Below are 15,506 nucleotides of genomic sequence, written 5' to 3'. Positions count from 1 at the left end.
TGGTTCTGGGCTCGGCACCTGGGAGGGCTCCATACCTCCCAGGTGACTCGTCCCCCACTGTGTCCTGCCCCTGCCCGCTCGCGGCGAGCAGCCACACAGGGAGCACGTCCTCATGTCCAGTTGGCACAGGCCTTGGGCAGGCTGGTGAGGGTGCCTCACAGCGCGTTGGAGATGGGCTCGGGGGTGAGGGGGGGCACAGGCCGCCGGCGGTGGGCTGGTTGGCCTCTTTAAGCGTCGGTGTGCACGGAGCTTGGCGCGCCCTGCGCTACCCTGTGGGTCTGGAAAAGAGCCCTTAGCCCCAGGGGTCCTCCAAGAGGCCCCGGGCGGTGGCCCTGCCGCTGTCCGTCCAGGCGGAGGGGAAGGCGGTGTGGACGGATAACTGGCTTTTCGGCCGAAGGGCTGTGCTGGTGACGGGCTGGGCGGGTGTCTGGGGTTTGCTCCTTTGAACTCGCCTCATCGTCGTCCTTGGAGGCGCCATCGCTGCTCTTGCTTTGCGGACAGATTCTTCAGACGATGCCAGTCTGCAGCGATCGGTTTCTGTTGCCACCGGACTGAACATGGTGAAAAAGCAGAAGGTGAAAACCATCTTCCCGCACACGGCCGGCGCCAACCAGACCTTGCTGAGCTTCGCGCAGGGAGACATCATCACGCTGCTCGTCCCGGAGGAGAAGGACGGCTGGCTCTACGGCGAGCACGACGGCACCAGGGTGTAAGTCCCAGGACGGGGTCGGCGTGGCCAGACGGAGGCCAGTGGGTAGGACGGGGTCGGCGTGGCCAGACGGAGGCCAGCGGGCAGGACGGGGTCGACGTGGCCAGGCGAGGCCAGCGGGCAGGACGGGGTCGGCGTGGCCAGACGGGGGTCGGCACGGCCAGACGGGGGTCAGCGGGCAGGACGGGGCTCAGTGGCTGGCACCGGAAGGGCTGCTGTTGTCCTGTGGGCAGGGGAGCCTCAGCACAGTTACATTCATAGTTGAGTTTTGGTTGTGGTTTAGGTAACTGCAGTTATTCTGTTCCCAGGTACTCCCAGGCTCTTTTCTCTATGTGTGTGTATACAGATAAATTCGATGCATCAATAGGTTACTAGATCCTATCAAGTCACCTCTGAAAATGGGTTTAAATATCCTGTTTTATTCATATTTATTTTGCTTTTTAGGGCCACACCTCGGCATATGGAGGTTCCCAGGCTAGGGATCTAATCAGAGCTACAGCTGCTGGCCTACACCACAGCCACAGCAACGCGGGATCCGAGCCGCGTCTTTGACCTACACCACAGCTCACAGCAACGCGGGATCCTTAACCCACTGATGGAGGCCAGGGATCGAACCTGCAGCCTCGTGATTCCTAGTCAGATTCATTTTCACTGTGCCACAACGGGAGCTCCAAAATAGCCCTTTTTTTTAATGTGACTTCAGATCTCTTAAGATCTGCTTGGGTAAGATTTAGCACATGAATGGTTTACATGCCCGTGTCACCGTTTCAGCCGTATGTGCACAAGCCTTACTGTGAAGTAGATTATTCTAGTAGGAAATAAAACCAATATGGAAACCATAAAACAAAAAGGGAACCGCAATAAAACTAATGCTGTATGTAAGCTGCATGTGACAGGATGTGCTGACATGGCCTGGCCTGCCCCTGAGCTGCCAGCGAGCCTGCCTTGCTGTGCTTATTGTTTGCTTGTCGGCTGCTCCCGCCACAGCAGAGTCTTTGTTCCCCCCTCTCTCGACCTGTAGGAGGGGCTGGTTCCCGTCGTCGTACACAAAGCTGCTGGAAGACGATTCGGAGACCACAAGCGTGCCCGCGCCCAGGTAGGACCTGCCTGCGGTGCCGACCGCCCGGAGGCAGAAAACGCCCCTGACCTGTGTCTCGGGCGAGTGGGAATGGGGTCTGGATGAGTGCGGTGTGGCCTGGAGGCGGGGGCCGGGGGGATTGCGGCTCCGTGGCTGCTTGCTTCCTGATCTCTGTGGGCCTGCTTTCCTGTGGGTGTGAGGAGACCTGCCCCAGACCCCACCCTGCCGCCTCCCGGCAGCCTCAGCACCACCCACCCCCTCCTGCCCCCCACTGCGGGCGAAACCCAAGGCCCACGCCTTCCCTCTTGGTCTTACTCAGCAGCCTTTGATGCCGGTGAGCACTTTTTCTGGAATGTTCTCTCCCTTGGCTTCTTGCCCTTGCACTCTTCATTTCCTCACCTCACCAGCCCTCTGTCTTCAGGCCTCGCCTCTGCCCTCGGCTTCATCGTAGATGTCTCTGGGGTCTGCCCTCCGTCCTTGTCCCTTTTCTGGGCCTTCACGTCTACTCCCATGGCCTGAAGTACACCTGGGGCTTCACGCAGCTCCTCTGTGCCGCTCACCCCACATCTGGATTCCCGTCCAGACGATGGCCGTCAGCGTGCCTGAGAGGCTGTCCGGGGTGCCTGACATTGACCAGGGCGTCTAATTCTCCTAACAACCTGATGAGATTGGTCCCCACTTTAAAATGGAAGAAATTGTGGGAGTTTCTGTTGTGGCTCAGCGGGAATGAACCTGACTAGTGTCCACGAGGACGCAGGTTCAACCCCTGGTTTCACTTAGTGGGTTAAAGATCCAGTGTTGCCATGAGCTGTGGTGTAGACTGGCAGCTGCAGCTCTAATGTGACCCCTAGCCTAGGAACCTCCACATGCTGCAAGGGAGGCCCTAAGATGCACACAAAAAAAAGCCTAAAGAAACTGGTATAGAAAGGTTTAATAACTTTCTCAAAGAGCTAGAAGAGGTGGAGGCAAGACTAGGACCCAGCAGGTGTCTCCTGGGCCATGACGTTAATATTTATAAGTGTGTCGGGTGGCTGTCCCATGAGTCCCCAAAAACAACGTGTCCAAACGGAACACGTCACCGTCTTGACCACAGACCGCCTCGGCCACAGCATTTCCCGTGTCAAAGCAGCCCTCGGCCCCTCCCGCTGTCCCCGGCCAACCGTGAACACCGCGCGTGAGCCCCCGAGCCCTCCACTATTTTTGCCCAGAGCCGCCCATGTGCCTGTATTCCTTGCAGAACAGCTCAGCTGCCACTCGGCAGGGAAATAAAATTTAAGTATTTTTTGTATGTTAAAATGCTGAGGATTTTTGTTTGTTTTGTTTGGGGCTGCGCCTGCAGCATACCAAAGTGCCTGGGCCAGGGATCGAATCCAAGCCACAGCAGTGACGACACCGTCTCCTTAACCTGCTGAGCCACCAGGGAACTCTAAACTTCTGAATTTTTTCACCTGAAGTGCTCCAGTGTTGTGCGGAGGCTTCTGCTGTGTGTTCTCACTGAACTCCTCAAACTAACTGAGTCAGCCCCTGAGCTCACGTTCCCCTCTTCGTCTTGCCATGTCTTTTAAAGAACTTGTTTTGAGTGTACATTTACAAACCAGCAGAAGCCCTGTGGCGCTGTAGCTAGTGTCCCTCACCATTTTGCTTTGGGTTTTTTTTGGTCTATTTTTAGGGCCGCACCCACAGCATGTGAAGGTGCCCAGGCTAGGGGTCCAGCCGGAGCTGCAGCTGCAGGCCTACATGACAGCCACAGCCATGCAGGATCCGATTTGAGTCTGTAGCCTACACCACAGCTCACGGCAACACTGGATCCTTAACCCCACTGAGTGAGCCGGGGATCAAAGCCACATCCTCATGGACACTAGTTGGGTTCTTAACCCACTGAGCGGCAGCGGGAACTCCTCCCTCACCCATCGTGGGCCTGGCCCTGGGATCTAGGATGTTTGGGATGCAGGGGCCAAGGGCTCGTCTAACGTGTGTCCTCGACGTTTTGGTTGCTAGCTCAGCGCCGGTACGGAGCGTGAGCACGATGAACTTATCGGAGAAGAGCAGCGTCGTCATCCCCCCACCCGACTACTTGGAGTGTCTGTCGACGCGAGCGGCTGCAGATAAGAAAGTGGATGCTTCCTCAAACACGGCTGCCTTTAAGGCACCGGTGTCCAAACCGGGACCCACACCTCCTGTGAGTAGAGCCGTGGCGTAAGGCCCGTGGACCCCAGTCCTGGCGCTGGGGGCGCCTGCTGTCCCCGCGGGAGGCTGGTGACCCTCGGGCTTCCTCCCGACGCCTCCAGATTCTGCCACACACTCGTACCACTTCCTCAGCCTCAGTCTCCTCCTGCTTTGGTTGTGGCTGTGAGTTGACACAGTAGGTCCGTCGTTTGCCAGGTGGTACCGGGTTTGAAACTCGCCTTGTCTGCTTTGGGTGCGAGCTGCAGTCCCCTGTGCCCGTAATCACCCTTCTCGGTATCGTCAGTGTTCGTGCTGTTTTCTGGAGGAAGACTTGAGGTTGAAAGTGGTGATTTGATCCTTAGCCCTTCGGAAGGCGTGCCGAGCCAGCACGGCACACACGGCCCCTGTAGCCCTCAGCAGCCTGGAAGGACAGAGGTGTCACCTGTCACGTTCCTTTGACAGCGTCTTCCGAGTGCCCGGCGGTGTGGGCTCTGGAGACGCGGGGATGAGCCAGGCGGGCTCCTGACTCTACTGGAACGGAGGTTCCAGTGATGAGACGCAGACAGGGAGAAATACCCAGAAATGTCAGAGCCGAGAGCTGTGTGGAGAGTTACAGCCAGGCGGGGCCACGGCGGGAGGAGGGGCCGCCTTGGGGCGGGTGACAGGTTGGGTTTTCTGGGAAGCTGACCTGAGGTCAGGCGCCGGGAGCTCAGGAGGGAGCATCTCGGGCCACGCGGGTGGGAGCAGAGGGAAGGAGGGGCCGAGCCCTCAGCCAGGCGATTCCCGCCCACAGCACTCCCCGCGGGGGCCCCCCCAGCCCCCGGCCTGAAGGGGACCTGGGCACATGTGGCAGAGGTCGTCTGCAGGGGAGGATGTCTGCAGGGGTGCCAGGTGCCGGCTCAGCTGAGACACCCAGGGAGGAACTTCCCAGCAGAAGAGCAGAAAGCCAGCAGCCCCGTAGGTGACCTGGGAGGAGAGGCAGGGATTCCAGGGCGGCCGAGGCTCCTGGGAGTTCGTGTCCATTTTTGTTTTCTTCGGTGTAGATTATCCGGGGTGGAGGAGAAAAGGATGGAGCAAGGGGGGTGACTGAGAGGGCAGGAGGGGCTGGCGGCGTGGGGTCCGCTGGGCAGGGGAGGGCGCGGGGCAGCCCGGGGGGCGTCCTGGGGGCTCCTGTGTGGGGCCGGCTGTACTCTTGGTGGTGAAGGAAAGCCCGGGACGGGCGGGCGGGCACCCACACGGGTGCTGAGCAAGTTGGAGAGGAGAGACCTGCTCCCGGAGGTGCTGGGAGGAGCTGCGGGGGGGGGGTGCAGGGTGAGAAGGGGGTGCGGATGGGGTGGGGAGGGAGCCTGGGAGGACTGGGGGGCCGAGGGGGCTGGACTAGGGCGGGGAGGGTGCAGAACGGCGGTGGCACCCAAGCCTGTGCCGCTCCCCCTGCCCCCCGGAAACACCCGTGGGCACCGCTCCTGGTGGCCTTTGTTCAGCCCTGGGTCCGTCACAGGAAAGGGAGCACTCCCAGAACTGCGCCCTGTGTTTGGTGGGGGCAGAAGGTGTTCGGGGCCTCGCCTGCCTGCTCACAGGCTGCAGTGCATGTTTTGGTCCAAGAAATGCAGGGTTTCGAAATCTCATTCAAAAATGTCTGGGGTCTCTTCTTAGTTCAGCGCCCTGCACCATTACCATTGCAAGTGACTCCGAATAGCTAACTCCGAAAACCGTTTTCAGGAGAAAATGGCACTTCTGGAAACATTTTGTTGGCGGTGGATGTCAGAACTGGAGTGATGGCTTGGAAGGGCAGGTCTGAAGCGCTGTTGTGTTAGGTCCCTGTGTTACAACAATAATCACACTACTTGGAAATGATCTTAAGGCATTTCTGAAAGCAGAAAAATTCCTTCTGCTGGGGGGAAAAACCCCACAACCTACAACTTGCATCACAAAACTCAGGACCCAGGCCCACACAGCACATTGTTCAGGCTGACCGCTTGGGCTATAGCGTCTTCTCCTGGTTTTGATGTTCAGCTTTTTCTTTTTTCTTTTTTTTTTTTTTTTTTTGTCTTTTCTGGGGCTGCTCCCGTGGTATATGGAGGTTCCCAGGCTAGGGGTCTAATCAGAGCTGTAGCTGCCGGCCTACACCACAGCCCAGCCAAACACAGGATCTGAGCTGCATCTGCAACCTACACCCCAGCTCACAGCAACGCCCGATCCTTAACCCACTGAGCGAGGTCAGGGATCGAACCTGCGTCCTCAAGGTTACTGGTCAGATTTGTTTCCCCTGAGCCAGGATGGGAGAGCTCCCAGCTCCCTCCATTGTAACCGGGGGTCAAGCTTCAGAGCGAGTCCCAGAGGGCGTCCTGGAGTGGAGCTGGCTGCGTCCACACAGTGTCCTTCCCCGAGTTCCTCTTTCTCCTGTCTCTCTGGCCTTGACCAGAGTCTGTGATGTTGTGTGGTTGGCGGGTTGTGCCAGAGCGTTTCATCGGCGGCGTGGCTCGTCCGTCTGCGGTCACACACACACCTGGCTGTTTCCTTCTGTGACACCAGCGGGGTGGATGCCAGCTGCCTGGCTCCCCTCCTGTAGCCGAGCCGTACAGGCGAGGAGGTCCCGTCGAGGCACCGCGGAAACGACTCCGATTAGGAATCCGACCAGGAGCCAAACGAGGAGTTTGGTTCCAGGCTATCTCAGTAAAGCAAATATTGCAATAAAGTAAGGCACAGGAACTTTCAGGTTTCCCAGTACATGTAAAACTTGCGTCTACACCATGGTCTGTTAGCTCTGTAATAGCATGATGTCTAAACCATGTCCATAGCTTAATTTTAAAATATTTGATTGCTCAAAAACACGAATCATCGTCTGAGCTTTCAGGGAGCTGTCGTGGTGGCATCAGAGACGGCGGCTCACTATGACGGTAGTAACGGCAGGCTGGAGATGCTGCAGGAGTTACCAAAACATGACACAGTGACGCGGCGTGAGCCCATCCACACTGCCGGGAAAATGATGTTGGCAGACCTGCCAAAAAACCTTCCATTTGTAAGAAAAAAACCCAGTATCAGTGCTATCTGTGAGGGAAAATCAAGCAAAGTGCCATACAGCGAGGTCTGCCTGGTTAATGCCTTTTAAGGTAAAAGCATCTCACCCCAAATTCATAGCTAGCACTGGACCTGTAAGTGGAAACACATTTAGCTACCAGCGCTGATTTTAGAAAACAGCACGCTTTTTACCAGGTGGGTCAGTCTTAAAGCATGATGCTGAGCTTTTCCCACTCCGACTGGGGAGACGGGAAAATGCTGGTTTTCGCTCCCCGAGTCGGTAACGATGCTCAGGATGACGCCTCTGCAGCATCAGTGAGTCTGTCTGTGACCCTGTCTGGTGGCGGGAGCATCACAGACTGTCCGTGGGAGGAGGTGGCCCTGAAAAGCAGGGAGACCGGCCCGTGACCAGGCCCACAGCCCCCGCCACCCCCACTCTTCCCCCTTCCGTGAGCGGCAGAGCTTTAAGCACGTAACTTTCCCCCGAGGCCCTGCGTGGGCTCCGCAGTGGCAACCCGAGTCACAGCAGGGATGCCAGACCCTTAACGGCTAGGCCACAAGGGAACTCCACAAGGATTTTCAGTGCCAAACCAGCCCCAGCCCAGAATCCTCCGGGCCCTCATCCTCACGGTGCCTCCTGGGCATCCGCCTAACCAGGAGGTGGAGGGATTGTGGGGGCTTGTGAGATGGAGAAGGGGGAAGCAGGGGAAGACGGCAGCGGTCTCCTGAAACCCCGGAGCAGCTGGAGACGGGCACCCGCAGCTGATACCGCCCTCCACCCGAGCCCACGAGACCAGCACTGGTCACCGGCGTGCTGCCTCTGGGGACCGACAGGCTGCTTGCCGGCTGTCTGATCTGGAGAATAATGGAAGACACCCGTCAGTACCGTCCATGGACAGTAGTCAGTGGCTTTTAAAAATCAGCAAAGCCACAAGGTTTGAGCACCTCGCTGAAGGCGGCAGCCTGGCCAGGATTTCAGGGGCTCTGACCCACTCACCCTCTGGAGGACGTTCACTCGCCTCGTCGTGAAACGAAGGGGGCAGTAACCGGAAAGGGAGCCAGGGAGCTTCACCGACGCCGGCGAGGTGGGAGGACCCACTCACCGTCCGTCGCCATCCCCTCATCCTCGGGAGTTCGTGGTTCGGGATCCCCTGCAAAGGCCGGTCCGTCGCCCGTGTTCCCCCTCCGGGCCGCCTCTGCCGACCGCCTCCGTCTGGCGCCCGCGCCCCTGCACGTCCTCTCCGCCGCGTCTGATCCGGGTTCCTAGAGCACAGCCGCAGAGAAGCCGGCCCGCTGCGGGGAGGGCAGGAGAGCTGGCTCTGCGCCCGCAAGAGCAGGGGAAGAGGCCGTCGAGTCTTGGCAGCACGGGATCGAGTGACCTGTGCATCTGGGCAGGCCAAGGAGAGCGTCCCAGACAAACCCGGAGAGTTTGGGGATCAGACAGAAACGAGGGCACAGGGACCACCGAGTTCCTGCAAAGCGCACTGAGGAGCTGACTTGTTCCTTTTAAGGGTGCATTTACGTTGAATCTAGTCGTACCACTAGTGACCCCCGTGTCAGCCAGCCAGACAGGGACCACATGGAAAAGAACCAGATTCCAGACGCCTGATCCAGAACGGGGTGGTTGAGAAGCAGGCACCACCACAGAGGCCGCCAAGGAGGCCCGCGGGCTGGGGACACAGCCCTGCAGGATGGGTCATTTCCCGTCCTAGACTAAACTGCTGAAACCAGCTGAGCCCTCGGAGGAGAGTATTTCCTGTCTCCGCCAGACGCTGGGGCACGTGGGCACTGGCAGAACACCTTACACTTTCTACAGCCCTGACGCACAACAGCCGTCACCTTCTGTCCATTACACAGAATTGTGTTTCACCATCGGGACCCCCAGGGTGTTGAGTTTGCTGGGCACTGACCCTGGGAGCCGCCCACCAGAGAAGTTCCTGAAGCCACTGGCCTGGGCGGTCCCCCCCCAGCTGCGCTGTGACGCTGCAACTCGAGATCAGATCCATCTCCTCCCTCGGGCCGGGGCTGGTCGCATGTCCTCTGCCTTAGTCACAGCGGGTTTGAAGTAATCGGATAACTGGGCCTTAAAAAGCTATTGAGAAACTAAGCCCTCAAACACACACTTGAATTTCAAAGCACCTTTCCGACTTGTCAGAGCTGCTCTGCCGCCCTGCCTGGGACTTTGTCCACGCCTCCACCCGGCGGGCCCCTGGGGTTCAGAAAAGAGCTCCGTGGCCCTGGGCAGTGGGCTTGCCCCCATCTGGGCTGCCCTTCCCCATTTCAGGAATAAAGGGGTTGACCTGGGTCAGAGGTAGTGAACTGGGAGCTGAGGACTGAGCTGTTAGTGCTGCGTGTTGGCGCTGGCATCACAGAACCTAGCAGCCTCCAGAGATGGTGGCACCGAGGATGCTCCAGGGCCCTTTCCTGAAGTGCGGGCTCCTTCCCAAAGGGAGGCAGAGGGTCCCTGCGCATCTGCCAGCGTCCAGGACTCGGGCCATGCAGGATGGTCCTGGTTCCAGGCTGACCAGGGCCACCCATGAGCTGGGCCTGAGTCCCCTTCAAGGCACATGGGTGGCCCCAAGCAGAAACCTGGACAGCCAGGGAAGCAGGGGACGGACCCCAGGTGACAGTCAGCAAGTGTGTCCTCCAGGTGGACTTGGGGCTTTTGGTAGGGAAAGACACTTCCCTCGCGGCCAGTCGCCAGCCATGGGTTTTCTTTGCGTCCAGTCCCGCCCCTTCCAGGGTGGCCCACCCTGAGTGCATGTGGGCTGGCACTGTGCTGGCTGCTGAGGGTACGAAGAACCCGCAGCAGGCTGCGTCTGTAAGGGACTGGTTCCGAGCCGTGCCTTGTATGGTCTGAGTCCCCGACACACGTGAGGATCCACGTCCCCAGTGGGTGGTGGGGCCAGCAGCCCCGCTCCAGCCGTGTTCCAGGCACATGCTGTGTGGACTGAGGGGGCAGAGGAGACGGCCCCGGATCAGGACCAGGGACACACGGGACCAAGGCGACCCCAAGCCCCGGCGCAGTCTGAGAGGCAGTGGAGGGGTGGGCTCCCGCTGGGCCAGGGAGGGGGGCAGCATATTGGGGGCTGGGGGGAGATGCCCAGGACACTTCCTGGGGACGGGAGCTGCTCTCTGGTTGAAGAAGGCGCCTCTGTAGAGGGGGCAGGGGCGAGGAGGGCAGTCCGCTCGGCGGAAGAAGTTGAAGAGGAAGCCTTTGTGGAAAATGTCCCTTATTTCAAGTGACCACTGGAGAGCATCACACAGAAAGTGCTTTAGACAAAGCAACTCCATATAACCAACACCCAGTCAAAAACTGGAACGTTACCAGCCCCCCCCTCCCCCGGAGTTCCCGCTGCTGTCCCATCTCACAGTCCAGACTGCCCCCTCTGGACACGGCCTTGCATGTCCAGACCTATCTGGTCTCGCCTTGCGTGACAGAATTGAGTCCTCCTGTGGTTCTGCTGCTGCTCCCTTAGAGGCCGTTGTCCCTCCTTTTCTGTCACTGAAATACAGGGATTTGCAAAGTTGGTTTCAGGTGTGCAGCTGAGTGATTGAGAGATATATAGATACACATATATAAACATTTAAGTGATATCACATTTGTCTTTCTCTGACTCAGTTTGATCATCTCTAGGTCCATCCACGTTGCTGCAAATGGCAGTATTTTGTTTGTTTTCATGGCTGAGGAGTAGTCTGTTGTAACCACATCTTCTTTATCCATTCATCTGTCAGTGGACATTTAGTTGTTTCCATGTCTTGGCTATTGTGAATAGTACTGCTATGAACACTGGGGTGCATGTATCTTTTCAAATCATAATTTTGTCCAGATGTATGCGCAGGAGTGGGATTGCTGGATCATATGGTAAATCTGGTTTTAGTTTTTTTAAGGAACCTCCGTACTGTTCTTCACAGTGGCTGCACCAATTTACATTCCCACCAACAGTGGCAGGAAGGATCCCTTTTCTCCACACCCTCTCCAGCATTTGTTATTTGTAGGCTTTTTGTTTGTTGTTTGTTTTGCTTTTTAGGGCTGCACCCGAGGCATATGGAGGTTCCCAGGCTAGGGGTTCCATTGGAGCTGTAGCTGCTGACCTACGCCACAGCCACGCCAGATCCTTCACCCACTTAGGGAGGCCAGGGATGGAACCCCAACCTCATGGTTCCTAATTGGATTCATTTCTGCTGCGCCACGATGGGAAACTCGGTTATTTGTAGGCTTTTTAATGATGGCCTGATTCGTGTGAGGTGGTACCTCATTGTAGTTTTGATTGCATTTCTCTAGTAACTAGCGATGTTGAGCATTTTTTCATGTGTCTCTCGGCCGTGTGTCTTCTTTGCATAAATGTCTAAGTCTTCTGCCCATTTTTGGATTGGGTTGTTCATTTTGTTGTATGAGCTGTCTGTATAGTTTGGAAATTAAGCCTTTTTGGTTGCATCGTTTGCAAATATTTTCTTCCATCCTGCAGGTCATCTTTGGGTTTCGTTCATGGTTTTCCTCTGCTGTGCAAAAGCTCCTTCGTTTGGTTAGGTCCCGTTTGTTTATTTTTGCTTTTATTTCCATTTCTGAGACGGACCTCAGGAAACACTGGTTCGATTGTGTCCGTGTATTTTGCTTGATGTCGCTCCCGTTGATGGATGTTGGGGCTCTGCGGACAGAGCATCCCCAGGTGGCCCCCGGTGCCGACTGAAGAGCTGCTGTGCCCTCCCGCCTCTGCCCTTGTTGCTCGAAATGTCCTGTCACCCAGATGACGCAGTTCGTGAATCCGCCGTTTCTAGTCGGTCTCCGTGGTTTCTGCCTCGAGGTGGCTGGGGTGCTGCCGCGGGGGGTCTCCCGCTCCCAGTTCGGGAACCTCAGGGGAGGGGCAGTGTTGGGTCGCAGGGTGGTTTCGCTGCCGGAGCCCGCAGGGGCTGCTGGGAGTCCGGCTCAGCGGGAAGGGCGCTTTTCAGACCAGAGGTCGCAGCCGCCCTCCGGACCCGCCCGTCACGGCCTGGGTGGTAGGCGGAGGCCAGCCCTCTGGGCACAGGTGAGACTGCATGGCAGGCATCCTGGGGTGTTTTTAAAATAAATCATGCATTGGCCTGTAGTCACCGACAGCATGAATGCTGTACCCGAAATGACGGGAAGGCCAGCGCGCCCTGGGCGGGGGGCGCCTCTTTGCAGCCACGTGAGGTCCTGTGAGCACGTGCTAAGAGCGGGGCTGCTCTGTGCCTCAGGGATGAGAAGCAGACACTGAACTGGGTGCTGGGCTGCCTGTCTCTGGGGGCTGGGGTTCCCCCTCGGGATGACCTCACTGGCCCCAGGGTTCAAGGTCAAGGTATGAGGTCCCCAGAGCCCTGGAGACAGCAGGTGCAGGTCTGAAGTATTCCCAGTGCCCCCCTTCTGCCTTGAGTCTCTGAGTCCAGCAGCACTAGAGAGGCCCTGGCTTCACCCTCCGGGTGTGGCTGGGCTGGAGGCTAGACCAGGAAGGGGAGGACCCGGGCAGTCCCCTGGCGGCCGGCTGGTCAGACAGCGTTACACTGCCCTCTCCTGGACGGCCATCTGCGCAAGCGCGCCAGCTGGGGCCAGTGACTTCCCACAACAGCCAGAACAAGTTGAAGCCCAGTCTTTGTGGAATGAGGGAAAGAGGACGCGCACACCGGGTCCCTGGCCACCCTCAGAGACCCCCGTCCCTGGGAGCTGGAAGCTGGGGCTCCACGCGGGCTCTGGCAATGCCCGAAAGCAAAGGCAGTGCCCCCACGAGTCTATCTTCTCTGTCCCGCACTTCATGGAACTTCCTACAAGATCTCTGGTGAGCAGTTGGCACCAGTCTACAGGCACCAAAAGCCACCAAGGTTGTCTTACTGTGCCTCCTGCATCGTTCAGAGCTGGGCTCCCCAAAGCCAACCTTAATCACGACAGCTCTGCACGTGAATGACCACAGGCAAGGAGCAGCAGACCCTGAGTTTTCTAAGACATTCTGCATTAGTGGAGACCCTCCCAAGTTGTGGACTGCATTCTGTCCTTGCCTTTCATCTCCTGAGTGAATTTACATGGCTCATCTCAAATGAATGGAGACGCCAGGGCACTTGGAAACATGTGTAGCTTTGAACAATCCCTTAATGCTTTAGGTGTCTTTACCTTGGGGTCTCATTTAAAATGTCCCAATTTTGGGAGTTCCTGTTGTGGCTCAGCGGAAACGAATCTGTCTGGCATCCATGAGGACACGGGTTCGATCCCTGGCCTCGCTCAGTGGGTTAAGGCTCTGGCGTTGCCATGAGCTGTGGTGTAGGTCGCAGACGCAGCTTGTATCTGGTGTGGCTGTGGCATAGGCCAGTGGCTACAGCTCTGATTCAACCCCTAGCCTGGGCACTTCCGTATGCCACGGGTGCGGCCCTAAAAAGACGAAACAATAATAACAACAATGTTCCAATTTCATGAGCTTTTCATAAACTTCATCTTTCTTTCTCTTTCCCACAGAGTGACACAAATGGGATTGCAAAGCCACCTTTTCTCAGGTAGGTTAACTTCCTCAAGGGCCTTCCTGCTCATGCAGCCCAGGAGGCCTGATCCTGAGAGAGGCCTCCAGCCGGTGGGGTCCTCTGGGGAGCAGGACCTGCCCAGCATCTGCCCTGACCCAGAATGGAGGTCCCCTTGTCACACAGCACACTTGGAACCTAATAATCCAGTCCCATTCCTAGATGGCTCTCCCACCCCACCCCACCCCATCCAGAGGCAGGCTCGCCTCTCAAAAATGTTTAAAACTCTGGACTTCCCCTGGTGGCGCAGCAGGTTAAGGGCCTGGTGGCGTCACCACGGTGGTTTGGGTTGCTGCTGTAGCACAGGTTCGATTCCTGGCCTGGCAATTTCCATGTGCCATGGGCACAGCCAAAAAATAAAATAAAAGCTTAAAACTCTGGATAGTTCTGTAATGGGCAGCGTGGCAAAACGCTCATGTTCAGAGAATGTCTGGAATTTATATAAGCCATACAATTTTACAAAGCAAAAGCAATAGTTATTTGCTCTTTTCAGATCCAACCCGTCTTGTAGTATTTCTGCCAACATTTTTTTTTCCCTCCCCCACAGTGGAGAAAACCCCTTTGCTACTGTGAAACTCCGGCCGACAGTGACGAATGACCGGTCAGCACCCATCATTTGATGAAAAGCCGGCCGTGGGATCTCCGGCACCTGTTCAGTTCTCACCTGCAAAACGATAAGTGTATACGTTTGATAAGTGCTGTACTGGTGCAAAGCTTCACCAGAGGGTGCCTGAACTTCAGTGTACTCTCCTCGAGCAAATCAGCGCATTTTCTAATTGAACATAGTCAGGTTTACACATTTTTCTTTCAATCAGCTGGGTTTACGTGTTTTTTTTTAATCGGTGATAATGATCAACTCAACCACTTAAAACATCTTCTTCCCATTCTGCTCAAAAACAGTAAATTTGGTTCCAATCCTTACTGTATCATTTTTTGGTAATTTTTTTCTTTTTTTGGCCACCCGAGTCACCTGCAGTCCCGGGCCAGGGATCAAATCTGTGTCCCCGTGCTGCAGAGACACCGCTGATCCCGTCGCGCCACAGCAGCAACACCTGATTATTTTTTTAAAAGTCAGAATAAGGGATTGTTGATGCTTTCATGACTGGCTTTCTGCCCCGGAAAAGCAAATGAGATCGGTTTTATTTTATAAAGCATGATGTGCTGACAGAGCATTATGATATTCAAGGAAAATACTATGTAAATTTGCGTCCCGGCATGCAAATCATCTTAAGCAATATAAAGTATGAGAATATTGTATAAAATCTAATGTTTGAACTTAAAAACGTTTAAATTTTTGCTTAATCAAATGTAGCCCCACCCAAGCAAGATAGAGAATCCCCCCACTCCCCAGGACTGCTGTAGACACAGCTCTAGAGCACCGAGAATTCACCTTTCTCTCATCACCGCCATGGTATCACACCACCAATTTCAAAGAGGTCCTGAATTTAGGAGTTGTGCGTTACCAGCCGGAATGAGCAATGAAAACCCACCAGGCTGTGCCACCCTAAGGTCTGTGTAGAAACCCTAGGTGCTCTCACCGAGCTGACTGGGGGCTGCACTTCAGCTGGGACCCGCCACTGTGCACGGGGAAGCTGGGTTTTGGGAGGGAATCAGAGGGCGTCTCTGGCTGCAGGGACGAGACCCAGTTTGGAGGCTGGAGGATAGGATGGGGATGAAAGCCCACCCCCAGGCCCTCACTGGCGAAGGAGGGGTGTGGGCTTTGGAGGCTTGTTAATAAGGGCAAAGGGGGTGGAGGGGGCATCACCACAGCCTGTTCCCCAGTGCTCCACCATCGGGGGCCTCCTGCCGTGTTACAGGGAGAGCATAGGGCCTGGAGCAGCCAGATGCCCTCTGCGGGCCCACCCAACCCATGTGCACCTTGGCGGAAGGGACCACAGCGGTCACTGAGCTGTGTGGGAGGGCTTGCCTTTAGGTCCTGGGCATGGAGGTGCGTGCTCTCGAAATGGCAAGGTATTGTCTCATTACGATAATAAAAACTGGAGCACAAGCCCAGTT

At 56.5% G+C, this 15,506-nt stretch overlaps 1 protein-coding gene across 3 annotated transcripts in view; it reads left to right on the top strand.

Moving 5' to 3' along the window:
• BAIAP2L1 (BAR/IMD domain containing adaptor protein 2 like 1) overlaps positions 1-14,773 on the top strand; it is a 95,707-nt gene extending 80,934 nt beyond the window's left edge. For all 3 annotated transcript variants that reach the window (XM_003354447.5, XM_085016551.1, XM_085016550.1), the window contains exons 10-14: positions 502-709; positions 1,731-1,805; positions 3,786-3,966; positions 13,432-13,469; positions 14,038-14,773. In XM_003354447.5, coding sequence (XP_003354495.2) covers positions 502-709; positions 1,731-1,805; positions 3,786-3,966; positions 13,432-13,469; positions 14,038-14,110 — 575 coding nt within the window. In that variant the 3' untranslated portion in view covers positions 14,111-14,773. The remainder of the gene's footprint in view (positions 1-501; positions 710-1,730; positions 1,806-3,785; positions 3,967-13,431; positions 13,470-14,037) is intronic.
• The last annotated feature ends 733 nt before the right edge of the window (positions 14,774-15,506 follow it).

This window comes from Sus scrofa, chromosome 3 (assembly GCF_054392235.1).
Source record: "Sus scrofa isolate SSC_HxYL_T2T_F1_AM1 chromosome 3, Sscrofa_HxYL_maternal_Yorkshire_Landrace_v2.0, whole genome shotgun sequence".
NCBI lineage: Eukaryota > Metazoa > Chordata > Mammalia > Artiodactyla > Suidae > Sus > Sus scrofa.
This window is presented reverse-complemented; position numbering and strand designations above follow the sequence as displayed.